Source organism: Cercospora kikuchii, assembly GCF_019650295.1.
Source record: "Cercospora kikuchii DNA, contig_00002, whole genome shotgun sequence".
NCBI lineage: Eukaryota > Fungi > Ascomycota > Dothideomycetes > Mycosphaerellales > Mycosphaerellaceae > Cercospora > Cercospora kikuchii.
In genome coordinates, this window is record NW_025408583.1 from 579,160 (window position 1) to 606,895 (window position 27,736).

The following is a 27,736-nucleotide window of genomic DNA, read 5'->3' on the forward strand; positions in this document are numbered from 1 at the left end:
GCCCTCGAAGCTCTCACTTTCGCTCACTGAACTGCGCCCACGACACACTTCCACTGCCTTCAAGAACAACACGAGCGGCGTCGCGCAACGTATTAACGCGGTTGCGCATCATCAAGACACGCATTGACAATCCACAACGCGCATCGCGACCCTGGACCCCGCAAGCTGGTACGCGCTCCAGCGCAACTGCACTCAATATGCCTGGTATAGGAAGTGCACCATCTTCAACAGAGCACTTGTAACTAACATGTCTTAGCGCCGCTACACTCAGACGGAAGCGACGTCGACATTCCCGATGCCATACCCGCCAAAGCAGTCAAAAGTCAACCGGAGGAATCCGAGGACGAGGATCAGGCGGAAGACGAATATGCGGTAGAAAAGATTCTAGGTCACAACTTTGTAAAGGGCAAGGTGATCTACGAAATCAAATGGGTGGGATACGACGACGAGGCGGACCGGACATGGGAGCCTATTGAAAATCTGTATGCATGGCCAATATCGCGGCATTATACTATGCGCTGACGACTTTACCAGTGAAGAGGGTGCCAAAGACTTGCTAGAAGCATATCATCGCAAGATCGGTGGCACACCCGAGCCTCCCAAGAAGGGTAAACCTGGGATAAAGAGTCTAGGCAAGCGAGCATCTTCGGCCATGGAAGAATCACCTGCACCAACCTCAAGCAAGAAAGGCCGTTCGAGAAAGTCAGAAACCAACGGCACAGAATGGACCCCGCCACTCGGACTCTGGGAAGACCACGTCACGCGTGTCACAGCGATCATTGAAGGCGACGAAGTCGATGAAGACGGAACAATCAACAAGCACAAGGGGGTCCAAACCCTGGAAGGTCTGCTCGAGTGGAATAACGGGCGCAAAACCCAGCACAAAATGCCCGTCTTGCGCCAAAAATGCCCGCAACGATTGCTCGACTACTATGAAGGTCACTTGTAAGTTGTCCCCATCTCCTTCCCCGGTGCGGGCGAATTTTCTGCCACTGCTCGACTGAACCCCTGCTTAGACAATTTGTAGATTAAAGCCGAAATTGGAGGCTTTGGAGGAGGATGATCCAGTATACTGAGCTGACGCCTGCTTTTCTGCATATAGGGTGTTCCAAGGCGACCCAAGGTATGTCTCATAATATACCACGCGCGGCGGCACACTGTACGTCTATTGTGAGGATAAGCCTCAGGCTGTTTTGGTTTTCGACAAGGCGACAATGCTAACGGCGCGATTGACACAGCTTGAATGAATGACCGACAAGAGTTCTGAATGTACGATGAAAAGTCTTGAGAGGGACATGGTCATTTGTTCCCAGCTTGACTGTGCAACTTTTAGCATGGCGTCGAACGGCGCAAGACGGATTTTTTGGCAAGTTCGGGGCATTTTGCTTCGAAACCTCATGGCTACGGCCATGATGGTCATGTTTTAGCAAAAATTCGACTGGATAGGTGGGGTCTTCAAACTGCATCACTCTCCTGGTCGTTGCTTTTTTCATGCCCTTCTCTCATTCCCAGCCGACCGTCTCTTCACTAGCTCCTTGCCCGATGGGCATCGATATCGACCAGCTAATGCTGATATGCCGAATACTAATGTCACAGCGACAGGACAGGAGAGAACAAACTTGCAGCCACAACAACGTTGGCGTAAACAAATCAAAGATAAGGCGACCTCCAAAAAGCTGAGGCGACCGCACAAAAGTTGACGTGACCGTATCGAAGCTGAGACGACCGCATGATGGCTGAGGCGACCGCAAAAAAGCTGAGGCGACCTTGGATGCGGTCGCCCTTCCATTCACAAGTCGCCTCAGCTCTCTACGTTGAAGTCGTTCGAGCATCTGAATATCAGTCCTTCCAAGCAGAGCAATCAACTTACGCAGTTCGCCCATTCATTCAAAATCTCAACAATGCAGAATTTTTGCTTTTTCCTACTATACATAATCTCTACAATTCTACTTTCTTTCTTTGTACAATAATGCGCGCTCTCTGTAAAGCGATGTGAGTGGTGATTAAACCTCTTCTGCAAAAGTTCTTCTTCCTCTTCTTTTGTCACGCCAACACAAGTGTCATCTACAATGTACAATGTTTTCGGTCAGTCGTAGACGATCCTCCGTGCCTCAGCGCAATTACCCCGTCAATTTCGACCAGAGCGAGGTTTTCCTGCCAGTCTCGTCTGGTTTCTTCACTTCAAGTGTCGCTAGATGGTACCAATGCCGTGTTCGTCATCCAAGAGCATTCAATACATGTGTTCAGAAGGTGATTTATGCCCTCTGTTGCCTACGCTTTGGGTTGGCCGTGGTCTTCTTCTTGGGTGTCGTCTGCTTCGCGCTCTCGCCGTTAATGTACTTGATAAGCTCGTCGAGATTGCGCTGATCAACGCCACCCTGGCTTGGTGTGGCCGCTGCCTGCAGCGCATCGGGCGCCGACTGGCCCGCAGGAGGCGTCTGTCTGGTACCGCCGAGCTGTACCTTCGATTGCCGGCCTGTCCTCAGAAGTATCTTACGGTTCTGAAGGAGATTAGCCTGCTTCGCCTGGCTGACAGCGTTGTGTGTGAGCGTCTCGAGCCAGTTCTCTGCCTCCTTGGTGTTCTGATTTTCGGGTCCGAGAGCTGCTTTGAAGATGTTGTAGCTCTCGCGCATCTTGCTCACAGCAGCCTTTGAGTCTTGGTCGAGGGCAAGCGCTTGGGCGAGCTGGAAGAGGAGGGTGGCAGTGTTGATAGACTGCTTGCCAGAAACCTCTTCGCAGATGTCCAGAGATGCCTCGAACCACAGCCGCGACTCGTGGAACGACTTGAGGGATTGAAGCATGACAGCCGCGTTGTTGATCGTGGTAATGGAATCGGGGTGGCGAATGCCATACACAATCTTCCACAAGTTCAACGCGTGACGCACGTAGGCGAGCGCACCTCTGGTGTTGCCCGTCGCATGTTCGAACAGACTCAGGTTCAAGTACGCCAGAATAGTGTCAGCATCGTCGATGCCAAGAGTTCGCTCGAAGACGATGACAGCCTTCTTCGCGAGCTCGACAGCGGCCTGCTTCTCCTCTAGCCCATAGTACAATGTGGACAGAGCATAGTAGACACGTGCGACTTCTGGGTGCAGGATGCCGTAGATCTGCTCGTGTAAGCTCAGACTCTCAAGGAGCAGCTCCTGGCCAAGCTCCTTTTGGTCCTGCTGCAAGCTCAAGCGTCCAGCTTCGAGTGCCTCCTCAGCGAGAACACTCTTTGGTGAAGCCTCCTTGACGAGGGGTACAATGTTGAGCACATTGTCTGGGTGGAAAGTCTGCGGTGGACCCGTCGGCGTGGCTGCTTGTGCACGGGATGGAGAGCTCTCCGCCTGTTGCTTCTTCTTCTTGTTCTTCTTGCTGTTCGACGTACCATTAGTCTGTGGCTCAGCAAGAGAGTCTGCAGATTGCTTCTCGTGCAATTGAGGTTGAGCAGCGGCCGCCTCCTTCGTAAAGGCGTAATCCTTGGCCTCGAGCTGGAATCCAAGCTTCTTGGACACCTCTCGCACGAGCTGCAACCGCTTGCCGTCTTGCACGAGATCGCCCTCAATATCGTAACGGTATCGCAGGGACACTTGACGTCTGATCTCTGCGTCCAAGCCCTCAGGCGTTTCCTTCTCAAAGTCGAATGAGGCTTCTGGGTAGAGCGACTTGAGCTCAGTGTCAACTTCGGCGTACGGCTTAGCGTTGACTTGTGTGCCCACCAAGCAATTAAGCAGGTGCGAGACACAGCTCTGAGCGAAGCATGGTGGCAATGTGCGAAGATACTTGTTCGCGATGTGCTTGAACGCTCGGCTGACCATCTCCTGGTGCGCAAGCTGTTGCAGAGCCACGAGTCGCTTGTCGGACTTCTCAGATGTGAGACGGGCAATCTCACCCAGGTAGCGAATGTTTACACCGCGCCTGTGCATCTCCCGGACCAAGGCACGTCCGTCCATTGGGAACCCAACGTCTCCCTCTTGCAGATCGTGCACAAGTTTAGGAAGAACATCGGAGGTCAAGTACTCGCACACTGCACGTACAAGAGCCTCATCCTGTGCCCACTCCTCCTTCTCTTCTTCGGTCTGCGGCTGCTGTCCGCTGAAGACATCAGGGTTGAGCGCAAATTGGAAGTTGGAGATGTCCACGGTGTCCTGTTGCTTTGGCTTGGTCTCCTCCGCTGCATCTTCGCCCTCCTTCTTGTCCTCTGCCTCGTCATTTGTCAACTCTTTGGGCTTCTCCTCGGAAGCGCCTGCAGTGGATTGTCCCTTCTCAGCCTGCTTCTTCTCGAGCTCTTTTCCAATGTACTCTCTCATCTGCTTAAACCTGTACGAATCGACGAGCTCGGGACGCAGCACTGTCATACGGTGTGGGTAGCGCTTCTCCTCGGTCTGGTCGTCGCCGCGGTGCTGCTCGAGCCAGGAGATATCCAGAGGTGTCACTCTGTACAGATCGAGAACATATTTTCTGCCGTCAGTTCCCAGAAGTCCCTTTGTCTCAACACTGGCCTCGAGATCGTGCTTCTTCAGTTCCTTGTCCCAGACAGCATGCTTCTTCACGCGCATTGCCTTGCTGAGCTCGCTGAAAGGCTGAACGAAACCTTCGTTTGAAGCGATAATATCCTTGCCCTCAACGCCACCATAGTCGATCTGGTGCTCGCCAGGTTCTCTCTGCTTGAAGATGCCAGGAACGATGGATTGACCAACGACACGCTTGCCCAGGTAATCCACGACAACGGTGCCGGGCGTGAACAAGCCATTGATGTCCAGCTGATTCACAGCCTTCACGCCCTGCACATCCTTGCCCGTTGCGACTCTTGCTGCCTCATTACCTCCATCGCTGGCAAAGGTTCCCACTCCATCAGCACCAAAGCTGTAAAAGACATTGTTGTAGACGAAAATTTGTGCATCCTTGGCCTCAGTTGGGTTCAATGGCTGAACCTCCCCACGAGCCACAAGGCAAGCACCGCGCACAGCTGCCTCGTTGTACTCGGCGAATAGCTTGCTCGTCAATCTTTCTCGGAACACACGATCCTGCACCGTCTCTTTAGGCAGCTCACGAGTCGATTGGAGCTCCTCATTCCAGTCACGGAGTGTCTCAGCGTTCTCCACACCTCCCAGCAAATATGCCTCTTGCGTACGCATGACGTCGGCCTGATGTTGCTGCAGAGAAGCAGTGGAAGCGAGCCAGGGCGCGGCGGGGATGCAATTGCTGAGAGCATACGATGCCAGCGGGTCTCGCTTGCCATTGTACTCCTGCAGCTGCTTGAAGTTGCTCTCGAACGATGGTGAGATCTGGCTGAGCAAATTAATAAGAGAGTGTGCCGATGCACTCTTCGGTGAGCTTCTCGGAGCTGGATCGAATTTGTTGTTTGTCGACTTGTTCACGTAGAAGCCAGAGACGTGGGAGGTGACGTAGAACTGCTCGCCTTCGTTGGTGACAACCTGAAGGTAGAGAAGGTGGCCCCTGTTGCGGAGGTGGTATGGAGGGGGGTTCCAGGCAGACAGAGAGATGCTCTTAACTGTCTTTGGTGCGGCATCGCGAGCCTTTGGGAGTAGTGTCGATACAGAGCCTGGTGCATTCAGATCGTAACCAGTGATTGGGTTGCCAGGCTCATTGTCCGTCTTCTCCGTCAACTCGACGCTGTCGCAGAGACTGAGGCCCGCATCAATTCCAGTCACCAGATCAGTTCGATCACCAGCAGCACCAATGAGTTCCCTCACTCTCACAACGTGCATCCGCGCCTGTGATTCGGTGTATGGGTCCTCCACGAGCTTGCACACTGGATCAGCAACTATGCCCTCCACCTCGTGCAGCTCAACGAAGTCATTGATGCGCTTGCCCTGGTGCTCCAGATGGAAGCACGAGTATTGGAAAGTGTGAGGAGTGTCGATGATGGATTGCCTGATGTCCTGCACTTGCTCTTGGCTCGACACCATTATTTGTGTTTCCCCTGGAGCATGAGGCAGCTTGACAGTGAGCTGGAACACATTCTCCGCTGGCGGTGCTTCGCCATCAGCCTTTGATGCCTCATGGTCGTCTCCATTGGTCAAGGTGCCATTCGCTTCGGAGGTCGCGTGAGGTTGGTCGTCGCTGGGTTTCGTCGAATCTTGCTTCGATTCTGGCGATGTCAATGGAAGTGTCCTAGCTCATATCGAGCATTGGCCAGGCGTGTGCGTGTAATAGTGCATGACTCTCAATGGCTCGCACATACCATTTATCGAAGCATCATCAGCAGCCATCCTTCCTGTGCCAGCCGGGGTCCCAAAGTGTTTCTCGGTCGTCGTGCTTGAAGGGGATGGAGGATGGAGAAAGAACCGAAAAAAGCAGTGACAAGAAGAGAACGACTTGTACACTCAATGAAGTTGCGCCCCAACGGTACTGTACAGAGATGATGGAAAGTAGACAAGTCAGTGTATCATCGACGAAAGCGGCTCGAGAACTTTTGACTTTTAGCAGCAAGCTCGCCCGGCGCAACTTAGCCGATCACACCCGACTCTCCTCCTAGTCTCCGCCATCTCTTATTTATTTCCATCCATGTGACTCGAGTTAAGATGAAATGGCTGTCGCTCGCCCTGCCACCCGTCCGTTGTGCTGCACCACTTCCTGCCTTGACGGATCTCCCCAACCATCCTGGTGATGATGAGCAGCGGTGCATATGAGTGCTACCTTGGTTGGCACAACTTCACAGCTCCCCTAGCAGGGAAACAGCATGCATGTTTCTTCAGGTCGCGTGCGCATGTATTAGACTTTGAGGACAGATTCGGACCAGAATCGATATGTTGACATTCCTGTCGTCTTCCTCAACCCAAGGTGAGTTCTGTACATAGATATATATCGTGGCCCAATGTCATCGCTTCTCATTACAGCCTGAAGATCAAATTATTTGGCCATCTTCGGCTCAACGGCCTCGCTGCCAGTCATTATTCTGTGCACAGTCAGGTCCACCTCTTCATCAGTCTGCTCCGCAACACCGGGAGGCGCTTGGCCTTCGACTCGTTTCACTGCTTTTCCTTCAAGAAAGCTCACAAGCCCGCCGATTCCCGCAACACCACATGCTAAGGCAACAAAAAGGCCCGTACTCCACGAAGGACGATCGTATCGGTTCATGCCCCACATGAAACCACACAGGCAGCATTGGAAAAATGTGTTCCAAACTTGCATCCAGATGAAGAAGTCAACTTTCCACAGTTTTGTATCTGGCGCTCGCACGCCTGTCAATGGTGGTGCAGGCGCTTTCACTGCCGGGACAGGGAGGCGTGGGTCGAATGCCGGATTCGTGGACATTGCTGCCTCCAAGCTGTCCGGGGAAGATGCCGCGAGTGATCGGATGTATTCCTGGCTTGTCATTTGATCCAGTGTTGTCTGTCCCGGAAGCCGGAACCACCCTCTGTAATACGCACCCAGCTTTCGCAGGCCATACATTTTCTTTTCCAAACCATGTTTCTTCTCGTTCGTAAATCTATACTTCATAAGATACCACAAATCCCGAAATCTCCAAGGCGCCAGTCCGAAACCTGTGACGCAGAAAAGCGCATTGAGGATCTGGCTGTCCCATTCGATCCACTTCCGGCGTGGACTATCGATGTCGTTGCAGTTGAAGTACTTTTGTCCTGGGTTATTCGGATCTGGAGCGTAGCACATTGCTGGACTAGCATTACAGAGAAGCAGGAACAGCATTCCACCCCAGGCCACAACATTGAGCCCATAGAGCGTTACAAGAAAGCCGAATGGCGTGATGAACCATTTCCAGAAAGCCACCAAAGCGTTCGCTGTAGATGTTGTCCACGGCAACTTCTGAGGCGGAATGTATCCTGATGACCGAGCTCTGTCTGCGTGGCTCAAAGGCGCAATAGACTCTTGATTCTTGATCGAGATCGAAGGTGTTTCTTCTCGCGTCTCTTCTCGTTCCAGCATAACCGGCTTCTCAATTGAGCTGACTTTCGTGGGCTCCTCAGCCAAAGGCGGAAAAGGCTCTAGTCCGGGCGACGACGCATGCTGCTCATGATCTTGAGTTGGCCTTGTCGAGTCTCTTGATCCCCGCGACAACCTCGCATGTCTCCTGCTGTTGCTCGCACTTCTGCTTCGTGTCAGAGTATCAGGTTGTGCGAGCGCTCCACTTCTGATCTCGCCGATCGTAGGCGCCTTGCTCGTAGCTTCTGCGGTCGCCGCGAGGAAGCCTGGTGGGAGATCGCTGTCGAGAACTCGTTCCGTCGCGGACACGACACTTTGCGCTACGCTCGACACTGATGTCCCTCGTCTTCGTCGACCGGACGCCGTGTTGCCTGGATTCGGCGCGTTCGAGGCCGGAGCGGCCATCCTTGCAGTTCAATGGATGGGATAGAATGTTGGCCGGAGTAATAGAAACGTGCAACGCGCCGGGTTGAGGCTCAAGCGTTCGATGACCTTGGCCAAGGTTGCTCCCTCGGTGCCAATAATTGAACGCGATCGACGGGCCAATACAATGCCGATAAAACTGTGCTGTTTCCGCTCAAACGTTGAGTGAGCTGAAGACGTTCGTCACCAAAATTTGCAGTCCATATTTATTCGTTGCTGGTCAGGAAGGAAGCATCGCATACGCGTATTTCGTATTGGAGGGCGAGACCTCGACTTTATCTTTTGTTGCGGAGGTGCTAAACGACATGGTCTCCCTGCAGGGCTCGCAACGCTGAATGTTTGATTGGGCAGTCGGACGGCTCGTGTGACGGAACGACAGCCGCGGCGTGGAGTTCAGGAACAACCCGGCATAGGATCATGCGAATTCTGGAGCCTCACCTTCTTGAAAAACTGGAAGGTACGCGTGCCACAGTGGCGCGGCTTCTACACTTCGACATCGTTACGACGTCCATCCACTTGAGGCAACAGCGTCCGCTTGACCGCTTGAGGCAGCAATTCAAGAAGACTCTCGACGAAAGATGCTCCACAAACTTCAATTAAGACTAGGAGCAAGCCCGAGGTTCATGCATTCTGATCACTCATCCGGCTGTTCATGAGTAAGCATTCAGACTTGCTTTGGAGTGGCTCCTCGCGAATCAATGCTCGAAAATACCTGGCGAGCTTCACCGAACACAAGGACAGGCTCTGCTAACTACAACACGATCACTCATACAAGCGTCCAAGGGCAAGCAGCACAGTGGTTCAGTGATCACACAATGGCAAGCTTCATGCATCCCGATCACTCCTACGATCGTCTGAGAGCAAGCACCATGCCTGATCGGAGTGGCACAAAGGTATAGTCGTGAACTTGGTCCGTGAGTTCCTATGAGCGTGCGTCTATGTACATTAATCCTTTAGTCGTGATCATTCCATCATTACCCGGAGAGTCTGCGGATTCAAATCAATCAAACGCAGTGCAGCGAGCCATCAGCGTGGGTGTGGCAGTTCTGCAGCAAGGTCAGCGGCCATTTACATTCGTGTGCTATGGCGAGGTATTTGCACTTACAGCTGGCACGTCAGTGTCGGCATCCGCTGACTCAGCGGATCCAGTGCTGGCAGCCGCAGCAGCCGTGGAAGTGGCAGTGGTAGCGGCTGACGAGGTCGCAGAGGCGGCAGAGCTGGTCGCGGCTGGAGCAGCGGCAGAAGAAGAGCTCGTGTTTGGTGGACCGCTTGGACCTGGGCAGCCCTCTCCTGGAGCGATGATGTCGTATGCGTAAGCTTCCAGAGCGAAGTACTGGAGTCCGTCCGAGTCACGAGTGGTGTTTGGGCTGTTGCTGGCAGCGGCCTCGATGATGCCCTCGTAACCTTCGGCGTAGTGGTCAATGTAACCTTGTCCAATCTCTGGCAAGTGGTACATGCGGTGGAGCAAATCAGAAGCCCAGAAGAGGAGACGGGAAGACTCGCGGACGTTGTAGCCCCAAGCACAAACGGTCGACAATGGTCGACGCTCGAAGAACGAGGTTGGGCAGATCACAGTCTCGTGAGTAGCGTTGTTGCCACGCCAGTGACCACCCCAAGCTGGACGAAGATGTTAGCGAAGGTCGTTGGGAAGCTGGAGCAGGACTTACTTGGCATGTTGGCACAGTTTCCATCTGGATCGTCGCAGCGGAAGACTGAGTTGGCCTTGTTGCCATTCACGACGATGTCCAGGGCGCCAATAGCTTCTGCGGTGGGAGCGCTGCCGAAGTACTTTCGGTAGATGGTGCTCTCGTTGCCCCAGCGGTTGATGTGATCCTTGGCGTGCTGCGCAAGGACAATGGCTTCACTCAGACCTTGGCGGAGCTGAGCTGTTTGTGAGGCATTGCAGCTGTTGTGGATGCGGAATTCGTTGACGGCACCGGCATTCCATGGCTGCTGAGTGCTGCTGAATGGTGCCTGGCGCTTGAGGTTCTGTTCTCCAGTTGGGGCAGCTGACACTGCAAGGGCAGCAACGAGTGCAGTAGTGAAAGTCAACATCTTGTGCGGTGGTCGAGGAGTGATTGACAAGAAATTCTTGGCCTGCGAAGTGAAGTCCTCTCGGTCAAGGGCCTGCTACCCGGTCTTATATTGAACATTCGGGAATAGGCTGCTTTTCCACGTGGGCGTCATTGCCACGTCCAAGACCACGTTCCTGCCGGATGCAGCAAGAGTGCGGCGTGCGTACTTGGCATTGTCCATCACGGTAGGCGTGCATTGGTACCTGCTCCGGCCGTGCATTTGTTGGGGTGCAAGAATTTTGCCGCGAGAGCAACATCCGATCAGCGTTGAGGCACATATGCGCTTAGCCACAGGCCCTTCACCACTGACGTCCATGCCAATCGCGCGGGTCTGGCAGGATCCTTCGCAGGGCTAGAACAGTAGCGTCCATAGGCACTGCTGAGCAGCACTCGTCTGGAATTACTGGATGCGGTTTGACTATTGTTGACAGTACCGCCATCACAGTGAGATCTGCTGCAAACGGTTTCACCATAATGGTTCGCAGTCGGATCTGCTTCCTCCTTCGTCGGACAAGCGAAAAGCAAAGATCGATTCGACTGTCGCGCAGCGTCATATCACGGATCTTGCAGCGTTGAATGGACACACGACCCGCGCAGACCTGGCGAACGGTCGGACTTACCGAATGACACAAGTGTCAAGCTTGCTGAGATACTCGGCCTCCGCTAGGTGCATTCCTACTCCCTAGTTTTGGACTAGTCTCAAGCTTATGGCTGCAGGGAAACCGGGCAACGGATAGCCGATCTCTTCAGCAAGGTACCCTTCGTTCAATGGCTGACTGAACCGTAGATTGGTCGAAGTGAATAAAAGTACTGTGTATTGCATGAGATGCACCTACCACTTGTCGGGGGGGTTAGATCAATTCTTCCCATGGAGGTTCCTGCGATTTTCCAGCACATCACACTACATTACTCGGACCGCGCCTCCAGCTTCCTGGGAGAGACTGGAGTTCAGTGCAAAGTGATATAGCCAAGAAGCCAAGATTCTCCGCCCAGGACAACCTTAATGGGCATCTCTCCACCCCCATCGCCTCTTACGCCATTACGTTTTGCTAGTCGGCACCATACGAGAATGATCCTCCACATGATTTTTCCAGCGTGGGATCCGCAACCTTGGCCACCATCGCATCTTTCCAAATCCGTAGGGTTGTCCGTTTATGCTCGCATCCTCACGATGCAGCCAAGCACCGCATCCCACTATTTCATGTCTTGGTATCCATTAAGGTCATGCTTGGACTGAACGTCGTCGGCGGCGGAGCAGACGGCCACACAGAGCCTTCGGTGCAATGGTCAAGGTTCAACGAGTTGTGGTCCCTGCGTTCTCGCGTGGCAAGTCCAGGAATCTCTTCCCTGGGCCTTTGATCGGCTGAGTACTTCTGTGCGAAAGAGACCAACCGTTTCGAGAGAGATATTAGACTCAGTGCTTTGCAATAATTCTCTCATATTGACTGAGTATTGCGATCAGACCTTGGATCGAGAGGTGGTGGTTGTGAAGACGAAGAACGACGATGTATTCCAAAGTACTTCTCCTCTCGCTCGCCGTTGGTGCAGCACAAGCACAGCGAACGACATACACTGGATGTAACAACCGATCCGAAAATGGCGTCGAGGTCGAATACTGCTTTCTGAGTGGTACTCAGACTGCACGAGCTACGTACACGGTGTCAGGCACCGCGACTATTCCCATCACGGCGCCCGCGAGCACAACAGCTGCGGCACAGACTACCGCTGTGACGGACTGCCACACACACTCAACAGAGTTGTTCTGTGTCAATGGCGCTGGCTCAGAAGTTCAGATCGATGTGACGCCCACTGGCGAGATGCCAGCTGAGTACACGAACTGCCACTCGCACGGTGATGAGCAGTGAGTTTTCTCCTGAACTCTACCCTAGCCCTTCACTCGCTAATATCGACAGATACTGCGTGGATCCGGAAGGCGAGGATGTGCTTGTTCTTGCTGCCGCTACTACAGGCTCTCCATCAGCAGCGGCCACGGGAGAGAGCAATGCACATTGCCACGCACACAGCGATGGCACGCAGCACTGCGAGGAGCACGGAGATGAAGCTGAAGCTGCATCCTCGGGTGACGATACAACCGCAACGAACTGCCACGCTCACGACGGCGAGGGTGTGTGGTGCACGTACCAAGGCGAAGAGTACCAGCTCGACCCGGAGCCAACTGGCGAAATTCCCGAATCTTACACCGGCTGCCACTCGCACGGAAAGACTACATTTTGCTTGGACGCAGCTGGTGAGGAGGTGGCTCTACTCGCTGCGGGCGCTGCGAGCGAAGAGAACCAACAATGCCATTTCCACGCTGGTGTTGAGCACTGCGTCGGCGGTGGTGCAGTGTCCTGTGGACTCAGAGAACGAGACTACGATATTGGACTCCGTGTCGGCTCGATCTTCATCGTTCTGGTCACGAGTTCCATCGGTGTCTATGCACCTATGTTTTTGAACAAGATCCCATTCATCAGGAACTCCGCCGTCAGCTACAACATCTTGATGATCATCAAGCAATTCGGTACTGGAATCATCATTTCCACGGCGTTCATTCATGTAAGCTTCTCCAGAACCCTCACCATAACAATCGCTGACTTCGGATCTAGTTGTACACTCACGCCGACCTAATGTTCTCCAACGAATGTATCGGCGAGCTCGGCTACGAAGCAACAACTTCCGCAGTCGTCATGGCCGGTATCTTCATCTGTTTCCTGATCGAATACATCGGAACCCGCTTCGTCGCTTCACGCCAGCCCTCAGGCGGAGAACTCCCAGCACACACTGCTAACGTCCGTGGGAAAGGCGAGCACTCTCCCGAAGGCTCATCAACCGGAGAGAACCGCGACGCTTTCCTCGCAATGGATCACCATCACGGCGGAGCTTCGAATAACCCACTTTCAGTCGGCGTCATGGAAGCAGGAATTATCTTCCACTCTGTCCTGATCGGTCTGACTCTCGTTGTGGCTGGTGATTCGTTCTACCGTACCCTTCTGGTCGTTATTGTTTTCCATCAGTTCTTCGAGGGTTTGGCATTGGGAGCACGTATCGCTTCACTTCCAGGCGCGATTTTCCCAACCAAATTCCTCATGGGCTTGGCTTTTGCCCTCATCACGCCGATCGGTATGGCAATCGGTATTGGAGTTCTCAACACTTTCAACGGTAACAACCCAGCGACTGTTCTGACTTTCGGTACGCTTGATGCGTTGTCGGCTGGTGTCTTGGTCTGGGTTGGTGTTGTGGACATGTGGGCTCGTGACTGGGTTATTGAGGGTGGTGAACTGTTGACTAGCGGGCTCGTCAAGACGTTGGGCGCAGGTTTCGCTCTCATCACTGGTATGGTTTTGATGGGTGTGCTCGGTAAATGGGCTTAGAGCAGCCATGAATTTGCTTTTTGGCATGATATGAGATGAGCTATGACTTGAGATGGATACCCTTGGCCTTGATGATAGACAAAAATTAGTTTCGTATTTCGTGTGGCTCTCGCGCCTCTACGATTACTTTGCATTCGTATTTTCATTTTCAGTCGATTTGACCTCAGCTGTCGTGGGAGAGACAGCTTGAGGTTGAGCTGCCACTCCTTGAATCGTACAAGTGATATCCCGAACTTTGCTCAATAGCATTTGCCTTGACTCCTGTCACATTCCTCAATGTGATTTTACACTATGTTCGCGATTCCTCACAATCGCTCGTGGGCATACTTGTTGACGCTATCAGCCGGAACTCGAGCTTCAGAGTGTCGAACAACGCAGCTGTCGTGTTCCTTCCATGAACGCCAGCTGTTCCACATGCTTGATCCAATTGCACAAAGCAGAAGCTCTGGTGGTGTACACATAAATGGCTTCCTCCTCATGGGGGCAGGAACAGTTTTGTCTTCACGGCCAACAAGGCAATCCAAAGACAGTCTCATTCCAGTGGAACTCAAGATCGTCGAGAGCTACGATCTCCAGTATTTCCAGTCATTTCCCGTTCGACTTCGCAAGATTCGACTCATGAATGCTTCTCTGGGTTGGGCCCAATATCGGTCGCGGTCCCAGTGGAGTAATATCTCATGACTCCCGATGCGTATACGCTCTCAAATCATACCACTTGCTCGAAACATTCTTATTATGTTTTCTCGTATCCCCGCGATGGAAACTATTCACAGACCTCGCGTCGGATTCGTACAACTCTCCTTGTCCAGAAATCTCGGTGACGCTCCGCTCGGGAGCTCTGGCGACCGGACTGACGAGCTGATAACGCCCGCTGTCGGAGCTGGCGGGCGTGCTGCCCGTTCGTTCCATCTTGATCCTGGTGTCAGGAGACAAGTATTGCGTGCTGTAGCCCTCTTCTTCTTGTCGCATGTATTTGAGGAGTTGTTTTCGCATTCGCTTCATGCGCCGGCGCATGATTTCCAGTCCGACGAGGGCGCAGATGAGAAAGACGAACAGGGCAAGACAGACCCCGATTGCTGTGTTTCGGATTGTGGCTTCTTTGATGCTGAAGTCGTAGGTGGCATCAGTGCTCGTTGGAGAAGCAGCCGCGCTTGTGGACGACGCTGAAAGACTTGAAGTTGTGCTAGACATCTTGTGTATTGGGTGTATGATCCAGTGAATGTCTGACTATCTCGTACAAGAGTAGTAGAGGCTCTGCCAATATATGTAAACCTCACATAGAGCGAGCGTCCAAACCAGAACGAATGTGGATGAAACTGAACCAGGCTCTTACCCAGGACGGACGAGCCTCTTGAACATAAAAGAGCCAGTCCTGACCGGTTCGAGGCTCGGAACACTCCAGCCTTCGTCGCGCGTTCGTCATTGCGGCGCGGAAACTTGACACAAGCTAAGGTGAGGATGTCTCGAAGCAAGCGAAGGATTGGGCGAACCACGCAGGATCTATAAGCGCCGCCCACTTGCATTGTGGTTCCGCTCTTGCATGAGTACTATATCGAGCGGCACGAAACCGGGGCAACATGTCAATGGCTTCTTCTGCGTTTAGAACGGAGACCTTGCCTGTGCAGGTCTTGGATGTATCGGAAGAAAGTCGCGAATGTGGGTGTGCCTGTGTTGCGCTGTCAGGTTGCCGCTGCGGATTCTTGGCGTGAGGCATCGAAAACTCCCCCTGCTGGTTCTATTCTGCGCGTGGCTGTGATCGCGAGAATGCGACAATGGTCACACAGAATCGATGGCTATGCGATTCTGTGTAATGTTGCGTTCTTTGTATGATATCTGGGCTGTCGAATATGTAGGACAGAGCTCCGATCGGCGCACGTGAGAAGATTCGACTGATCCGAGGGCCTAGTCTGATCAATTGACAGCGTCGAAAAGCATTCAAGTTGAATTGTGTCCAACTTTGCCATGGCTCGAAGCATGTCTCGAGCTTCGATGTGCATGCTAAACGGCGCAGAGCGCTTTCCATTGCGCGTATGTGTGGTCTTTGCAGGTACAATGGAAACCTGTCGGGCACTTGCTAGATCTTGCGGGTGACAGACAGGGGAAGATGCATTTCTTGCCCGTCGAACTCATTCACTCTTGCAGTTTGAGCTATTTTCATTATTGCTCCTTCCTAGCAAACAGTTCCTCCTCGCAGCCAAAACAGTAGATTCACGATGAAAGTTCTAAATCGTCAAAAGCAACCTCTCACTTCATCAACATACAAGCAGCAAACTTTCACCAGCATCAGCGATGGAACAAATCCGCAACGCCATAGCAGTGCAGGAGGACATAAGAGCCCACGGCGCCGCCAACGAGCTCTTCACCAACGAGATCCAACGGCTTAAGCAGCTTCCGCCTCTAATTCCGAGTGATCCGAAGAGCATCAAAATGGCACTCGACGAATTCGACGAAGCATTAGAGATCTGGTCCGAAGTAGTGGTGGCCAATGTGAGAGATCACACGGAGCGCAATACACGACGGTTCCGCTCCTGTTATTTCGACTACCACAGTTTAAATTTCGCGAGGATGCCGGAGGTGGTATTGCCCCTGGCACCAACGGACGCGGCGAAGAGGGGGTTGGTCAAGGGAATTGGTAACCTTTTGAAGGAGTTAAGGAAGTTGTTGGAGGACGAGGAGTTTCAGATCCTGGAGCCGGAGTTGCGGGAGAGGGTAAGTGAGTGTGTAGAGACGGAGAAGTGTGGAAGGAGGGCTATGTTGGCGATGGCGATCGAGACGTATGCGTCGGTAGCGGAGTCGTCGACAGCGGAATCTTCGGCAACAGCATCGCCGGCGGCGGTGGAGAAAAACTATGATTCGGCAGTGGATTGTTAATATTGGCGGAGCACCTGGTGGAGCATTCGCATAATTTCGTGGAGAGTGAGCTGAGGGCAGCTGCGTAATTGGTTGCATTTGCACTTGTATTCGATGGCGACTGAGTCCGTGTATTACTCTGCTGGCATAGAGAATATGTCAGTATGGCCGTGCGCTCTGTCAAGCAGATGCTTCAATTTGTTTGCAGCTCATTCGTGCCACAGTTCGTCCGAGGTCTCGCAGGCTTCGTAAGACGATGCTCGGCTTGTAATCAAGGACTTTCAGGGTCTGCCGATCGGGGCCATTGGAGGCACTGGAGGTCTCAACTTGGGAGGTGGTCTCGGGGCGCTCTCCAATGGCACATAATCATCGCCTTCTCCAGAGAACGGGATCTGCTTCCACATTCCGTCCCATACGCCCGGCACAGCCGCGCGATCTTTCTTTTGATTTCTGTTCACGTAGTACCTCGCCATCCATCTTCTCAGCAACGCGTCAAATAATGGATACTCTTTTCGTTTGGCTGCGTCCCGTCTATCGTCCCGTGGTAGATATTCCAAATTACTGATGCCACTTCTCAAGCTCGGCCTCAACCTCCTGAGCGTAGCGAACGAAACGATTCTTTTCTGTGGCCACGGCATGAACCGCATGAATGATAACTCCACTTTTGTGTCTCCAGGAGTCTTCGCGCTGAATCTTCGCAACGCCTCTTTCCCAGATCGCTTGATGTTGTCTGGCACATGAACCCTGATGGCGTGTACCATTGGTCCAGTCGCAAGTGCTGTCACGATGGCGGGGACTGCTGAAGCGACCAGAAAAGCCAGGGCAAGCCAATTCGAGTGGTCTGGACTGAAGACGTAGGACGGAGCGTAGACGGTGGAGCCTGCAAGGAAAACCACAATCGTTGCCACGCGAGTGACACCGACTGTGAGAGTAGCGGCTGTGCCAGCGCGGTAGACATTGGTCAAGACTGGACTTTTCTGGCGTGCTTGAGGAGCTGTTGTGCTAGCGAGGCGTAATGGCTGTTGGAATGGTCGGACGTGCCATTGAGCGCGGAGGCGCGATGTTGCCAGCGTGGCATTTCGTGATACGAGTCGAGCGCTGGTTCTGGTGCAGCTGGCCTGCCGTAGCAGGCTGAGAATCGAGGACATCACATGCTGATGGATAAAAGTTGTAGCTTGTCACCTCCGAGAAGTGCAGCGCGTCGGAGCGGAATGCCGCCGCGATCAGCACCCTTGGCATGGGGTGCGAGGTAACGTCGCCAACATTGGCACCTCCGACTGACAATGCTCGAGTGATATGCCTCGAGACCGTTGCAGGAAGTGACCTGGATGCTGTTGGGCGCCGCCTGATCACTCTGCAAGGACGAGCATCCTGCTCGCAATGGCTTGATCCCGCCGAATATCTCCTACTGCACGTCGAACAATACCTAAGACCTAGTCCCGGCCAATATGAAGCTCCTCTACCTCCTCCCTGCGCTCCTGCGCGAGACACTGGCATGGATCGCCCTTTCCGACGCGACCTTGAAGTCGCTGCCTCTCCCGGGCGCCGACTTCGACATCAACACTGGCTCGCTCCTCGCCCCGATCCTGATCCCCCGCGTACCAGGCACGCCTGGGTCGACCAAGGTGCAGAACCACTTTGTGGAATTCTTTAATACGCAACTTCCCAAATGGAAGCTATCATATCAAAACAGCAGTGCAACGACTCCAACCTCAAGGGGAAAGGAAGTTCCTTTCGTCAATATAATCGCAACCCGCGATCCACCCTGGGCTGATGGGGAAGGAGATGTCTCGAGACTTGCCTTGGTTGCCCACTATGATAGCAAACTCTCGCCGAAAGGCTTTATCGGTGCGACGGATTCTGCAGCCCCATGTGCGATGTTGCTCCATGCTGCGAGGTCGATCGACGACGCTCTGACGAAGAAATGGGCGAAAGAGGAAGCAGATGGAACATACATGGATGCCGGAGCTTTGGAAGGCTATCAAGGTATACAGATCTTGCTCCTGGATGGAGAGGAGGCTTTTTTGCAGTGGACACATGAGGATTCGTTATACGGCGCCAGAAGTCTGGCAGAGGAGTGGGAAGCTACGCAGTATGGTGCACTGAGCAATTTCCGCAACCCGCTGAGATCCATTGATCTGTTCGTGTTGCTGGACTTGCTAGGAAGCAAGAATCCCAAAGTCCCGTCTTACTTCAAAACTACGCACTGGGCGTATCAGAAAATGGCCGATGCGGAGCAGCGACTGCGTAAAGCAGGAGTGTTCAAAAGTCAAGGAAGTGCCTTCCTGCACGAAGGCGGCAAATCAAGTACGGATTATTGGAGCGGAGGCATGGTAGAAGACGATCATCTCCCGTTCATGGCCAGGGGTGTGGATATCCTGCACATCATTACAAGTCCGTTCCCACAAGTCTGGCATACGATCAACGATGACGGAGAACATTTGGATATGCCCACCGTGGAGGACTGGGCTATGTTGACGACAGCCTTTGCAGCGGAGTGGATGGACCTTGAGGGCTATTTTGATATGCAAAGGGTTGTGCCGGGTGTTGGAGAACGAGATGAGCTGTGAGTTGCACGTAAATCCCGGTTGTGGTTACGATGAGATTTGTCACGAGAACCATGCTGATAGACAACGTAGAAGTAGCGATACAAGCGAATGATAGCGATATCCAATGAAATTTTTGAGTTTGCATGATGGCCAGACCGAAGTCTTGGCAGGAATGTGAGTGAAGTTCAACTTTTGTTTCCTCGGACTCGCAATCGTGATTACGAGACTCAGTCATCTTGGGACGCGATCAACACTTGGTTCGAATCTGCTGTCCGTTGCAATAGGGAACAATGAACAGCAGCCTTGCATCCCGACTCATTCACGATGGGGGCTGCCGGATCCGGCGATCAAAGTCAAAGAACATCTTGTTCTTTGATGGAAACAATCCGGACGCAAGCTTCAGCTATCTGACCTCGCCTCAAGCTCAGAGCTTCCATCCAACACCAGTCATTGGCACCGAGGACACAACATGGCTCCGAAGCGTAAAATACTACCTTCTGATTATGCTCCCCCAGGAGGAACAGACCCAGAGAATCGTGAACGCAACCCAAAGCGACTCCGGCAAGATCGATCAAGTCGGACTGCTGCGTCAGGACCGATTCCGCCTTCCAACTGGAATACACGCGCTGCGCAACGTTCACCACCATGGGCAACCCAACGTTCACCACCTATTCCAAAATTCTCTAGAAGAAACCCTCAAACTCCCGAAGAGTTCCGTCAAAACCTGAGTCCGCGTGAGCTCCGTACACTAAGAATGTACCGTTATGGTCTTGCCAAAGCAGGCACAACTCCTGGACTTGGGAGTCTTGACCCTGAACTCAATGATGCACAACAATTTAAGGCGCATCAGAAGGTGGTCAAGCATCATAAGGCACTGTATCCTTTGTCTCCTGCCACGTGGATGAGTAAATATCAAGGCTTTGGGAATCATCGAAAAGCTGGGCGAAGCAAGAACGTCAGCCGAGGGAGGGTCAGCGCGAGTCTGTCTCACGATGTTGAAAGGCGTGAGATTGACGATGTGGATGCGAAGCATCGCGGGGTGTCGCCGAATGTCACGGGTGAAACCGAGCACCAGCCATTTTCACTGTTCGCTGAACACGAGTATGACGACGATAACGATCTGGATTACGTTCCTCATGAAGACGAAGAGGACGTGGATTTATCTGGCCTGTCTGAGATCTCAGACGGCTTCAAAGATCTGAGCCCAGCTTCGCAACCAGGCAGAAGACCGACCATCGCCTCTGGCTACGTAGCCGATGGAGAAGAGACACCTAGAGTACATTTCGATGAAGCGAGTGAGCCGCACCGTTATGATGCAGTCAATCGCCATGATGAGCCCCGATTCCAGCCTCCAGTACACAACGACCAATTCGCCAGAGACTTCACTGGGTACTCTCCACGCAGTCCAAGAAGCTGGGCTCGCCTCGAGCAAGCGCAGAAGGCGCAATGGTTGGCTAGCCAGACGCACCCAGAATATGCGTATTTTCTCGCCCAAGGAAATGCTGCTCCCTCTCCAGTCCGTCGCAAACCTCGTGCCAGATTGGAGCCTTATCAGCAAGAACAGCTAGACAAAGAAGACGACGATGATGATTTGGAGTTGGCTCTGACTATTCCTGAAGTTGCCGCTGACCCGCACTTCGATCTTGGCCCGAGAGATCCTTTGGCATTAGCGAATTTTGACCGTTCGTTGGGCTATCGTTATGCGACTGGGCCGAGACGGGGTGAACACATGCCATGGAGTCCTTGGGCAGAGGGAGGTCCTTATTGGCAGGATCCGAATGCAGTGCAAGATGAAGAAGAAGAAGAAGAGGACGAGGGCCAGGGTCAGGGTCAGGACGAGAACGAAGAGGAACCGGAAGACGAAGAAGAGGAAGAAGAGCAGGACTTACCTGCTGCGCCGCCGCCTACAAGGGAGGGACCTCCGCCGACTCCCACGCCATCTATACCTCAGGATCCACAGTCCCTCGCTTGGCTCTTCCCAGACAATCCCGACGAAGTCGATGAGGATGAGACTGAGGATGAGGAGCCTCCCCGCCAACGTCGACGTATCTCTCCGGGGGATAGATTCGACAGAGATGCGGCTTTGGAGCAGTTGCCGCCGCTTTCGAGAAGTCAACCTCGCCTGGATCGTAACGACTTCCCTCCTGTTCAAGGTCCATCTCAACATGTCACATTTCGAGAGGATTCCGATCGAGCTGCGGCTTTGGGTCAATTGCCACCGCTGTCGAGAACTGCGACCCGATTCGATCGCACGGATTCTGCACCTGTTCAAGGTCAACCTCGACGAGTCCCGAATCGAGAGGGTGATAGGAGTGCAGCTCTTGGTTATTTACCGCCTCTTCCGAGGACGCCAGTGCGTCCTGAACGGCCTGATTCCCCTCTTAGTAGTGATGGCGAAGTGGTTAATTGGGATGATTTCAGAAGGGATGCTGCTGCGGGTCGAATGCCGCCACCGCCCCCTCCTCCTCCTGCTCGACGACCGCCGGGATCAAATGGAAGACGTGCTCGGTTCACTATGCCTTCAGGCGATGGTGGTGATGGGAGCGGCGCTGATGAGGAGCAAGATGATGCTGCTGAGGACAATGTTGATGACGAGCAAGACAACGCAGGTGAAGAAAGCAGGCCGCATGGCCCTTCTCGTTCACCCCGAACTCCTCCGCCACCTCGTCAGTCGTTCCTGAGCTCCAGAGGAGCTGCCGGTGCCAGCATCAGAGAAGCTCGAGCCGCCGCTGGTCCAGTCTCGCCTATCGATCCCGCTAATTGGACTATCGATGACCGAACCACGTGCCGCATCCTGGATACCGGTGCACTTCCAGTTGCACAAGGTGTTCGTCATGTACCGGATGGAGACCGACCACCGTGGCTACCCGAGGACTGGAATGCTTACCAGGACGGTCCAGGCGATTACATATATTACGAGGATCCGATAGGCAATCGATTCTGGCGGGCTCCTGTCCGCGTTCCTGGCTACCCTAGATTTCAGAAGAGTCATTTCTATGGCGCAGATGGTCTTCTCCATCCCATCAATGGTGCCGACGGGTACGAGAATCCGACAGGTGAGCCACGGGGCGGGACAAATAATCCCGAAAGAGTTGTGCTAGCTCAACAGCTGCGGGAACTAGAACAACGTCCACCAACGCCGCCGCCTGCGTATGGCGCAGACACGACTAGAGATGTTTTCTGGCAACCCTATGCTGAGGGCGAGCCTGATTCACCTGAGCGACGAGCACGTATAGCTAGAGCGAGGGAGAGAGACAACACTCGCTATCGCCCGCAATATTTCAATGAGATTCATGAGGACCGACGACGTATTTCTGATGATCGCGATACACGAACACGAGGCAACAGGCCGCAACGAAGAACGAGTCTACCTCTCACACCAGGAGGACGACGCTTCGGCCCTAACGCTTCGTTGTTCGGTGCGCCCCCGCGGCCACCTCCTTATGCTCCCAGGACTCCTCCGGCCGGTAGGAGGCGCGCTTCCAGTCAAGCTTTATCTGATATTCTGAGGGGCACTCCCAGTGTTGCATCATCATCGAGTCATGGTACGACACCACGTGAACAACAGTTAGATGGTATCCTTAGCAATGACCCTTTGGCTGGGACAGAACCGCTTCCTGGTATCGATTGGTATGAGAACCGAGCAAGGCAGTATGAGGAGCTGCACGGGGTCGAGGACGAGCAAGCCGACGGAGATGAGGAGGACGAGGACATCGATGGTGAGGAAGACGCGGAAGACGCAACCGACGAGGAAGAAGACGAAACTGACGACGGGGAAGACAAAGATGAAGACGATGAGCCTCCTCCACCTACTTCTCTTCTTTCTGCCAGACGTCAGCCGAGATTCATTCCGAGACGTGCTCGCTTTATCACGCCCTCGGAAAATGGCGGTGGAGGGGGCGGTCGTTCGAGTAGTTCGCCCAGTGTTCCCTTATCGATGGACGATATGACTCCGAATACAAGAAGAATTCACGACCTCTTCGACGATGGCACTCCTTCCGACATGGAGTCGCTTCCTGAGGCTGACTACTATGACGACCAGCAAGGAGATGATGAAGCTTCAGACGAACATGACAACGTCGGCTCTGGAGACAACGACGAGGGCAGCGATGGAGATCACGATGAGGACGCTGATGCACCCGATGACGATGCTCAAGGAAACCGAGACAACGGACGTCGGGACAGCCTTCCAAGCTACGTGAGCGAAAACGACGATATACCTATCCCAAATCCTGGACAAGGCCGCATCAGACTGCGGCGCCGTCGTCTTCCCTCAGGCGCCTTTGTGGAACGTAATGGCGATGGATACGCCTTCCGAAGAACCAGCACGAACCGCGACATAGGCACACTTCCGTCTCCCGCAGTCACCGAAGGAGGCATTGTCGACCAAAACTTACGTTATGATCTGTGGAGAGATGGTTTACCATATCCTATTCCAGACCAAGAAGAAGCATGGCATCCTCTCAACCGCGTCAATCGGATGTATCTTCCAGAAGGCTGGTCATACACGCAACATGCTTTCCGTCCTAATACATTCTACTACTATGATGCTGAGCAGCGACGGCAGTGGTACGCTCCGCCTGCGTTGCCTGGGGTTCCGAATATGGGTTTGACGCATCAATGGGGTCCTACTGGTGTGTTGCAGCCTATCGGTGATGATACTAACCAGCCATATCCGGGGTCTCCCACTCGTTCGGGAGATGCACATGGCCTTCCGATCTCAACAAACCGTCCTATAGGTGCTCGGCCTGCCAACGATGCAGGACCTGCTCGCCCGGGGTGGCGTGCGGACAACTTCGGTGGAGCTGATTTGGTAGCCGATGGCAATCGTCCTGCAGCGAACCACAACAACTTGGGAAATCAGCAACCGCCTGTGACTCCTCCAAGCCGAGGGTCCAGGGATAGCATGCATGCTGGGCTTGTGCCTGGCCCGCAACAACTTCCGGCGCTGGCACATCCGGCGCTGGCACTGGCAGGTGCCGACAGCGATGAATTCATGGTCGATGATCGTGGCAATATACCAGATCCCTTCGTAATCAACTTAGGCAATCAGCAGAATCCTGTTGTCATCAATTCAGACAATGAATCCAGCGACCAGGAGAATGAAGCGCCGAACAACCAAGATGTGCCGCAAGGTCCTGCTAATAATTGGTGGCTCAGACGTGATGGTGTCCGTCTGGGCACTCCGACTCCTGTTGGTGTGCAACAGCAGCCTCAACATGACGGGCTGCCAGAAGGCCCCGATGGCAATCTAGCGTGGAATTACATACCACCTGTAGCACAGTTGCTGCATGATGCCGACGAAGAAGAGATCATTAGGTTGCAAGACGCCAATGATACTCTAAGGGAGCGTATTCAGGAGCAGGAGGCGCAGATCAATAATCTGGACGTGCGACTTGCAACTCTTGAGGCAGAGAACGCTCAGGCAGCGAATCGCATTCAGGAACTGACGCAGGAACGGGACCATGCTCGGCAGCAAAGGGACAATGCGCTGTTAGCTGAACAGAATGAACGAAATGCCGGGTGGAATGAATGGCTCGCTGCGGAGGCCTTCCGGCAGGATGCTCAGGCCCAGCGAGACCGGGCAGATGATCTGGAAAGAGAATTGGAACAGGCCGATGAGCGCAACGGAGAGCTCTACGACCGGATCGAGGAGCTGGAACAACAAGCAGAGACCTTGGAGGAAGAGAACGACCAGCTATTGATAGCCGAAGACAGCGCTCAGATGCAACTTGCGTATGATATTGGACAGCGGTCCGAGAGAAGAAGTCCTCCACGGCAACCAAATGTTGCGAGAGCGCCAGTGCAAACTCCCAGATCGCCGCCAGTTCCAGCTGCCAGGTCGCCGCCACGAGATCAGAGGTCGCCAGCGGACACTCCCAGGTCGCCGCCATTTCAAGCTGCCGGATCTGGACCGCTGCCACGAGAGCAGAGATCGCCGTTACAAACTCGCAGGCCGTCGCCGCCACGAGATCCGAGATTGCGAGCTGCTGGATCGCCGCCACGAGATCCAAGGTTGTCATCCCGAGCTCAAAGGCAACCGCCAGCACAACCTCGTCGATCTCCTCCCGCAAGACCAACCGAAGACATCATTCGAGACCTGCAGAAGAACCTTGAAAACTGTCGCAAGCACGGAGCAGATCTAGAAAGACAACTTGACGACTGTCACCAGCACGGAGAAGACCTGCAGGAACGACTTGACGAGTCTAGGAGACACGTACAACGGTTGCAAGCAGACTTGGCTACGTCTAACAGGAATGCAGACCATCGGCGCAGGTTGGAAGAGAACGCTCGCGAGCGCGTACGAGCGTTGGAGCAACAATTAGCGAACTTCAGAAAGCAATACGAGGGTGCTAGGAATGTTCGTCGTCAACCTCAACAAGAATCCGAAATCTGCAAGAAGAAGTGCGAAGCATTGGAGAAAGACTACGAGGATCTTGTGGATGAGAATCAGAGGTTGATGGATGCAGCGGACTCGTCATCTTCTGGAGACATCCGAGCTTTAAGGGAGGAGATCAAGAAATTGAAGGTGCTTGGCCGCAAGAAGGCTGACGAAGCTGCGACGTTACAGAAGAAACTTGATGAGTGTGAGAAGCATCGTAAGAGGAGTGAGAAGGAAGCGGAGGCTGCGAAGAAGGGAAATAAGTCGGCGGGACCTTCGGGCAGGGGAGGCACTCGCGCCGGTAGGAGCAGGGGCCAGAGGGGGCCTCCGCCAGGACGTAAGGGCACAGGTGCGGAACCGGGGAAGAAGACAGCGGCAGGTGGGAAGGGTGCGAAACGCAAGCCTGTGCGACGCGCATGGGGCCGAGATTCACATGGCAGGCTTATAAGCAGAGATATGGAGTCAGAAGAAGAGGAAGAGGAGGAAGAGGAGGAAGAGGAGCAAGAACAAGAAGAGGAGGAGGAGGAGGAAGAGCAGCAAGAACAAGAAGAGGAGGAGGATGAGGAGGACGAGGAGCAAGATGAGGGGAACGACGGGGAAGGAGGAGATGGAGAGTCTTCTGAATCAGAGCCCTCGGAACCAGAAGGTGAAGAACAGCAAGGCCCGCCTGCCTCAGACACCTCGGAAGAAATCCCACCCTTCGAAGAAGAAGAAGAGCTCTCCGATCCCAGCGAACCCAACACAGACGTCGAAGGCGAAGGAGACGACGACGCGGACGCAGAAGACACCCAAGGCCGTGCTCGTCTCACACCTCTGCCAAACGAAATCCGCCGCTCGCACGCCCATCTATCGCCACATCCTCCCTCTCGACATTCCTCCATGCGTACACCTCGCCCAGCTATTCCTAGTCTACATCCACTTGACTCCGCACCTCACCCCTATGCTCAATTTTCCCACAACTCACCGCATCGCAGCCCTCGCGATCGAAATCCTTCAGTTCCTATCCACGTCAATCATCGCCCTCTCACACCCCTTATATCTCCTGGATCGCTCGCCAGAATCCGAGATATCAATGCCGATCTTCGCGAAAAGCTGGATGCTTCGTTGATGGAGAGTGAGACGTTGAGGATGAGTAACAAGACTGTGAGGGATTGGCATCATGAGCAGCATGTGGGGCATGCGAAGTTGAGGACGGATTTTGACGATTTGTTGGAGAGGAATTGGGTGCTGGAGAAGGGGCAGAGGGAGTTGGTGGAGGAGGTTGGGTTGTTGACGAGGGAGTTGGAGAATGCAAAAGGCCAAGGAGCAGGCTTAGGTGGGGCGAAGAGGAAGAGGAGCGAGGGGCGTGACGACTATGCTGATAGGAGGGATAGTCAGAGGAAGAGGAGGAGGTAGACGATTGCTGTTGATTGAGAGGACTTGTTCAAGATTTCGATTTGCTTGTTGGAGTTGGATTGTTGGATGCGATAACGACCATTTTTGTTTATTGATAGTGGTTCTTCGGGGTAGATGAATATGTAGTTCGTTCAATGTTCGGGTTTTCATCTTCACATACGGGCACATTGCACGTTCCCGAGAAGCGAGCTGCTGACAGAAATGTGAATGTGAAGATGGCTGAGTGAAGAAGTTTCTGGATACCCTCATAACCAGAACTACTATTTCCTCCACGTTTGGGGTGATGCAGGAACTGTGCGGAGCCGGCTGCACTCGAGGTGGTACACCGACGCAAAATAGTGACCCGACTGTGTGCTGACGTTATTCTTGTCGCTGTCCGAGGCGCGGCAGGGGCGGGTGTGAGGCTGTGTGAGTTCCTGACGCGAGGAGACAACGCATACCCGAACGTCGTTGTCTTTCTTGGCTTTCGTGACGCGAATATTCACTGTGTTGTAGATCGTTGCGACGTGTATGTGCGGGAGAGGAAGTTCGGTCATCTCCGAATTCGCTGTCGTGGTGGAAGAGAGATGCCTGAGGATGTTGAAGGGTGCAGAGATAGGGCTGATTACGTAGCTCGGTTTGGCGCAAAGTTTGTTATCGGCGGAAAAGCATCGCAGCACGCGCTGAGGGCGATGGGATGAACGTGGGCGGGCTTCTGGAATTTGGGTGGGACGGGCAGGGAGCACCTCTGTCGACCGTGTCGCGGCCAATGAATGCCGCACGTCGTGTTCGGAGGTCCGGTGGACGAGCCGCCCGCCTGGC

General features: G+C 53.7%; 10 protein-coding genes across 11 annotated transcripts; 5 read left to right on the forward strand and 5 right to left on the reverse strand.

The window, feature by feature from the left end:
• Positions 1-197: 197 nt before the first annotated feature.
• Positions 198-1,136, forward strand: CKM354_000247100 (uncharacterized protein; the record flags this gene model as incomplete). Of its 2 annotated transcripts, none has more annotated exons than XM_044797631.1 (4): positions 198-204; positions 257-482; positions 535-945; positions 1,103-1,136. In XM_044797631.1, the coding sequence occupies 4 exons, from the start codon at positions 198-200 to the stop codon at positions 1,134-1,136; spliced, it is 678 nt and encodes a 225-aa protein (XP_044653566.1). The 2 variants fall into 2 exon arrangements, with proteins under 2 accessions (XP_044653566.1, XP_044653567.1); XM_044797632.1 differs by lacking the exon at positions 1,103-1,136 and adding an exon at positions 1,028-1,076.
• Positions 1,137-2,255: 1,119 nt separating this feature from the next.
• CKM354_000247200 (translation initiation factor 3 subunit CLU1) lies at positions 2,256-6,218 on the reverse strand (the record flags this gene model as incomplete). Its single annotated transcript, XM_044797633.1, has 2 exons — positions 2,256-6,097; positions 6,191-6,218. The coding sequence occupies 2 exons, from the start codon at positions 6,216-6,218 to the stop codon at positions 2,256-2,258; spliced, it is 3,870 nt and encodes a 1,289-aa protein (XP_044653568.1).
• Positions 6,219-6,858: 640 nt separating this feature from the next.
• CKM354_000247300 (uncharacterized protein) lies at positions 6,859-8,295 on the reverse strand (the record flags this gene model as incomplete). Its single annotated transcript, XM_044797634.1, has 1 exon — positions 6,859-8,295. The coding sequence occupies one exon, from the start codon at positions 8,293-8,295 to the stop codon at positions 6,859-6,861; it is 1,437 nt and encodes a 478-aa protein (XP_044653569.1).
• Positions 8,296-9,317: 1,022 nt separating this feature from the next.
• On the reverse strand, positions 9,318-10,368 carry CKM354_000247400 (uncharacterized protein; the record flags this gene model as incomplete). The annotated part of the gene is made up of 3 exons (XM_044797635.1): positions 9,318-9,359; positions 9,419-9,930; positions 9,981-10,368. 3 exons carry the CDS (start codon positions 10,366-10,368, stop codon positions 9,318-9,320), a joined length of 942 nt encoding a protein of 313 aa, XP_044653570.1.
• A 1,525-nt stretch (positions 10,369-11,893) lies between these two features.
• On the forward strand, positions 11,894-13,759 carry CKM354_000247500 (uncharacterized protein; the record flags this gene model as incomplete). The annotated part of the gene is made up of 3 exons (XM_044797636.1): positions 11,894-12,249; positions 12,302-12,944; positions 12,995-13,759. 3 exons carry the CDS (start codon positions 11,894-11,896, stop codon positions 13,757-13,759), a joined length of 1,764 nt encoding a protein of 587 aa, XP_044653571.1.
• A 675-nt stretch (positions 13,760-14,434) lies between these two features.
• On the reverse strand, positions 14,435-14,950 carry CKM354_000247600 (uncharacterized protein; the record flags this gene model as incomplete). The annotated part of the gene is made up of 1 exon (XM_044797637.1): positions 14,435-14,950. The coding sequence occupies one exon, from the start codon at positions 14,948-14,950 to the stop codon at positions 14,435-14,437; it is 516 nt and encodes a 171-aa protein (XP_044653572.1).
• Positions 14,951-16,048: 1,098 nt separating this feature from the next.
• On the forward strand, positions 16,049-16,630 carry CKM354_000247700 (uncharacterized protein; the record flags this gene model as incomplete). The annotated part of the gene is made up of 1 exon (XM_044797638.1): positions 16,049-16,630. The coding sequence occupies one exon, from the start codon at positions 16,049-16,051 to the stop codon at positions 16,628-16,630; it is 582 nt and encodes a 193-aa protein (XP_044653573.1).
• A 260-nt stretch (positions 16,631-16,890) lies between these two features.
• Positions 16,891-17,757, reverse strand: CKM354_000247800 (uncharacterized protein; the record flags this gene model as incomplete). The annotated part of the gene is made up of 1 exon (XM_044797639.1): positions 16,891-17,757. The coding sequence occupies one exon, from the start codon at positions 17,755-17,757 to the stop codon at positions 16,891-16,893; it is 867 nt and encodes a 288-aa protein (XP_044653574.1).
• Positions 17,758-18,057: 300 nt separating this feature from the next.
• CKM354_000247900 (uncharacterized protein) lies at positions 18,058-19,179 on the forward strand (the record flags this gene model as incomplete). The annotated part of the gene is made up of 1 exon (XM_044797640.1): positions 18,058-19,179. The coding sequence occupies one exon, from the start codon at positions 18,058-18,060 to the stop codon at positions 19,177-19,179; it is 1,122 nt and encodes a 373-aa protein (XP_044653575.1).
• Positions 19,180-19,627: 448 nt separating this feature from the next.
• CKM354_000248000 (uncharacterized protein) lies at positions 19,628-26,935 on the forward strand (the record flags this gene model as incomplete). Its single annotated transcript, XM_044797641.1, has 1 exon — positions 19,628-26,935. One exon carries the CDS (start codon positions 19,628-19,630, stop codon positions 26,933-26,935), a length of 7,308 nt encoding a protein of 2,435 aa, XP_044653576.1.
• Between the last annotated feature and the right edge of the window lie 801 nt (positions 26,936-27,736).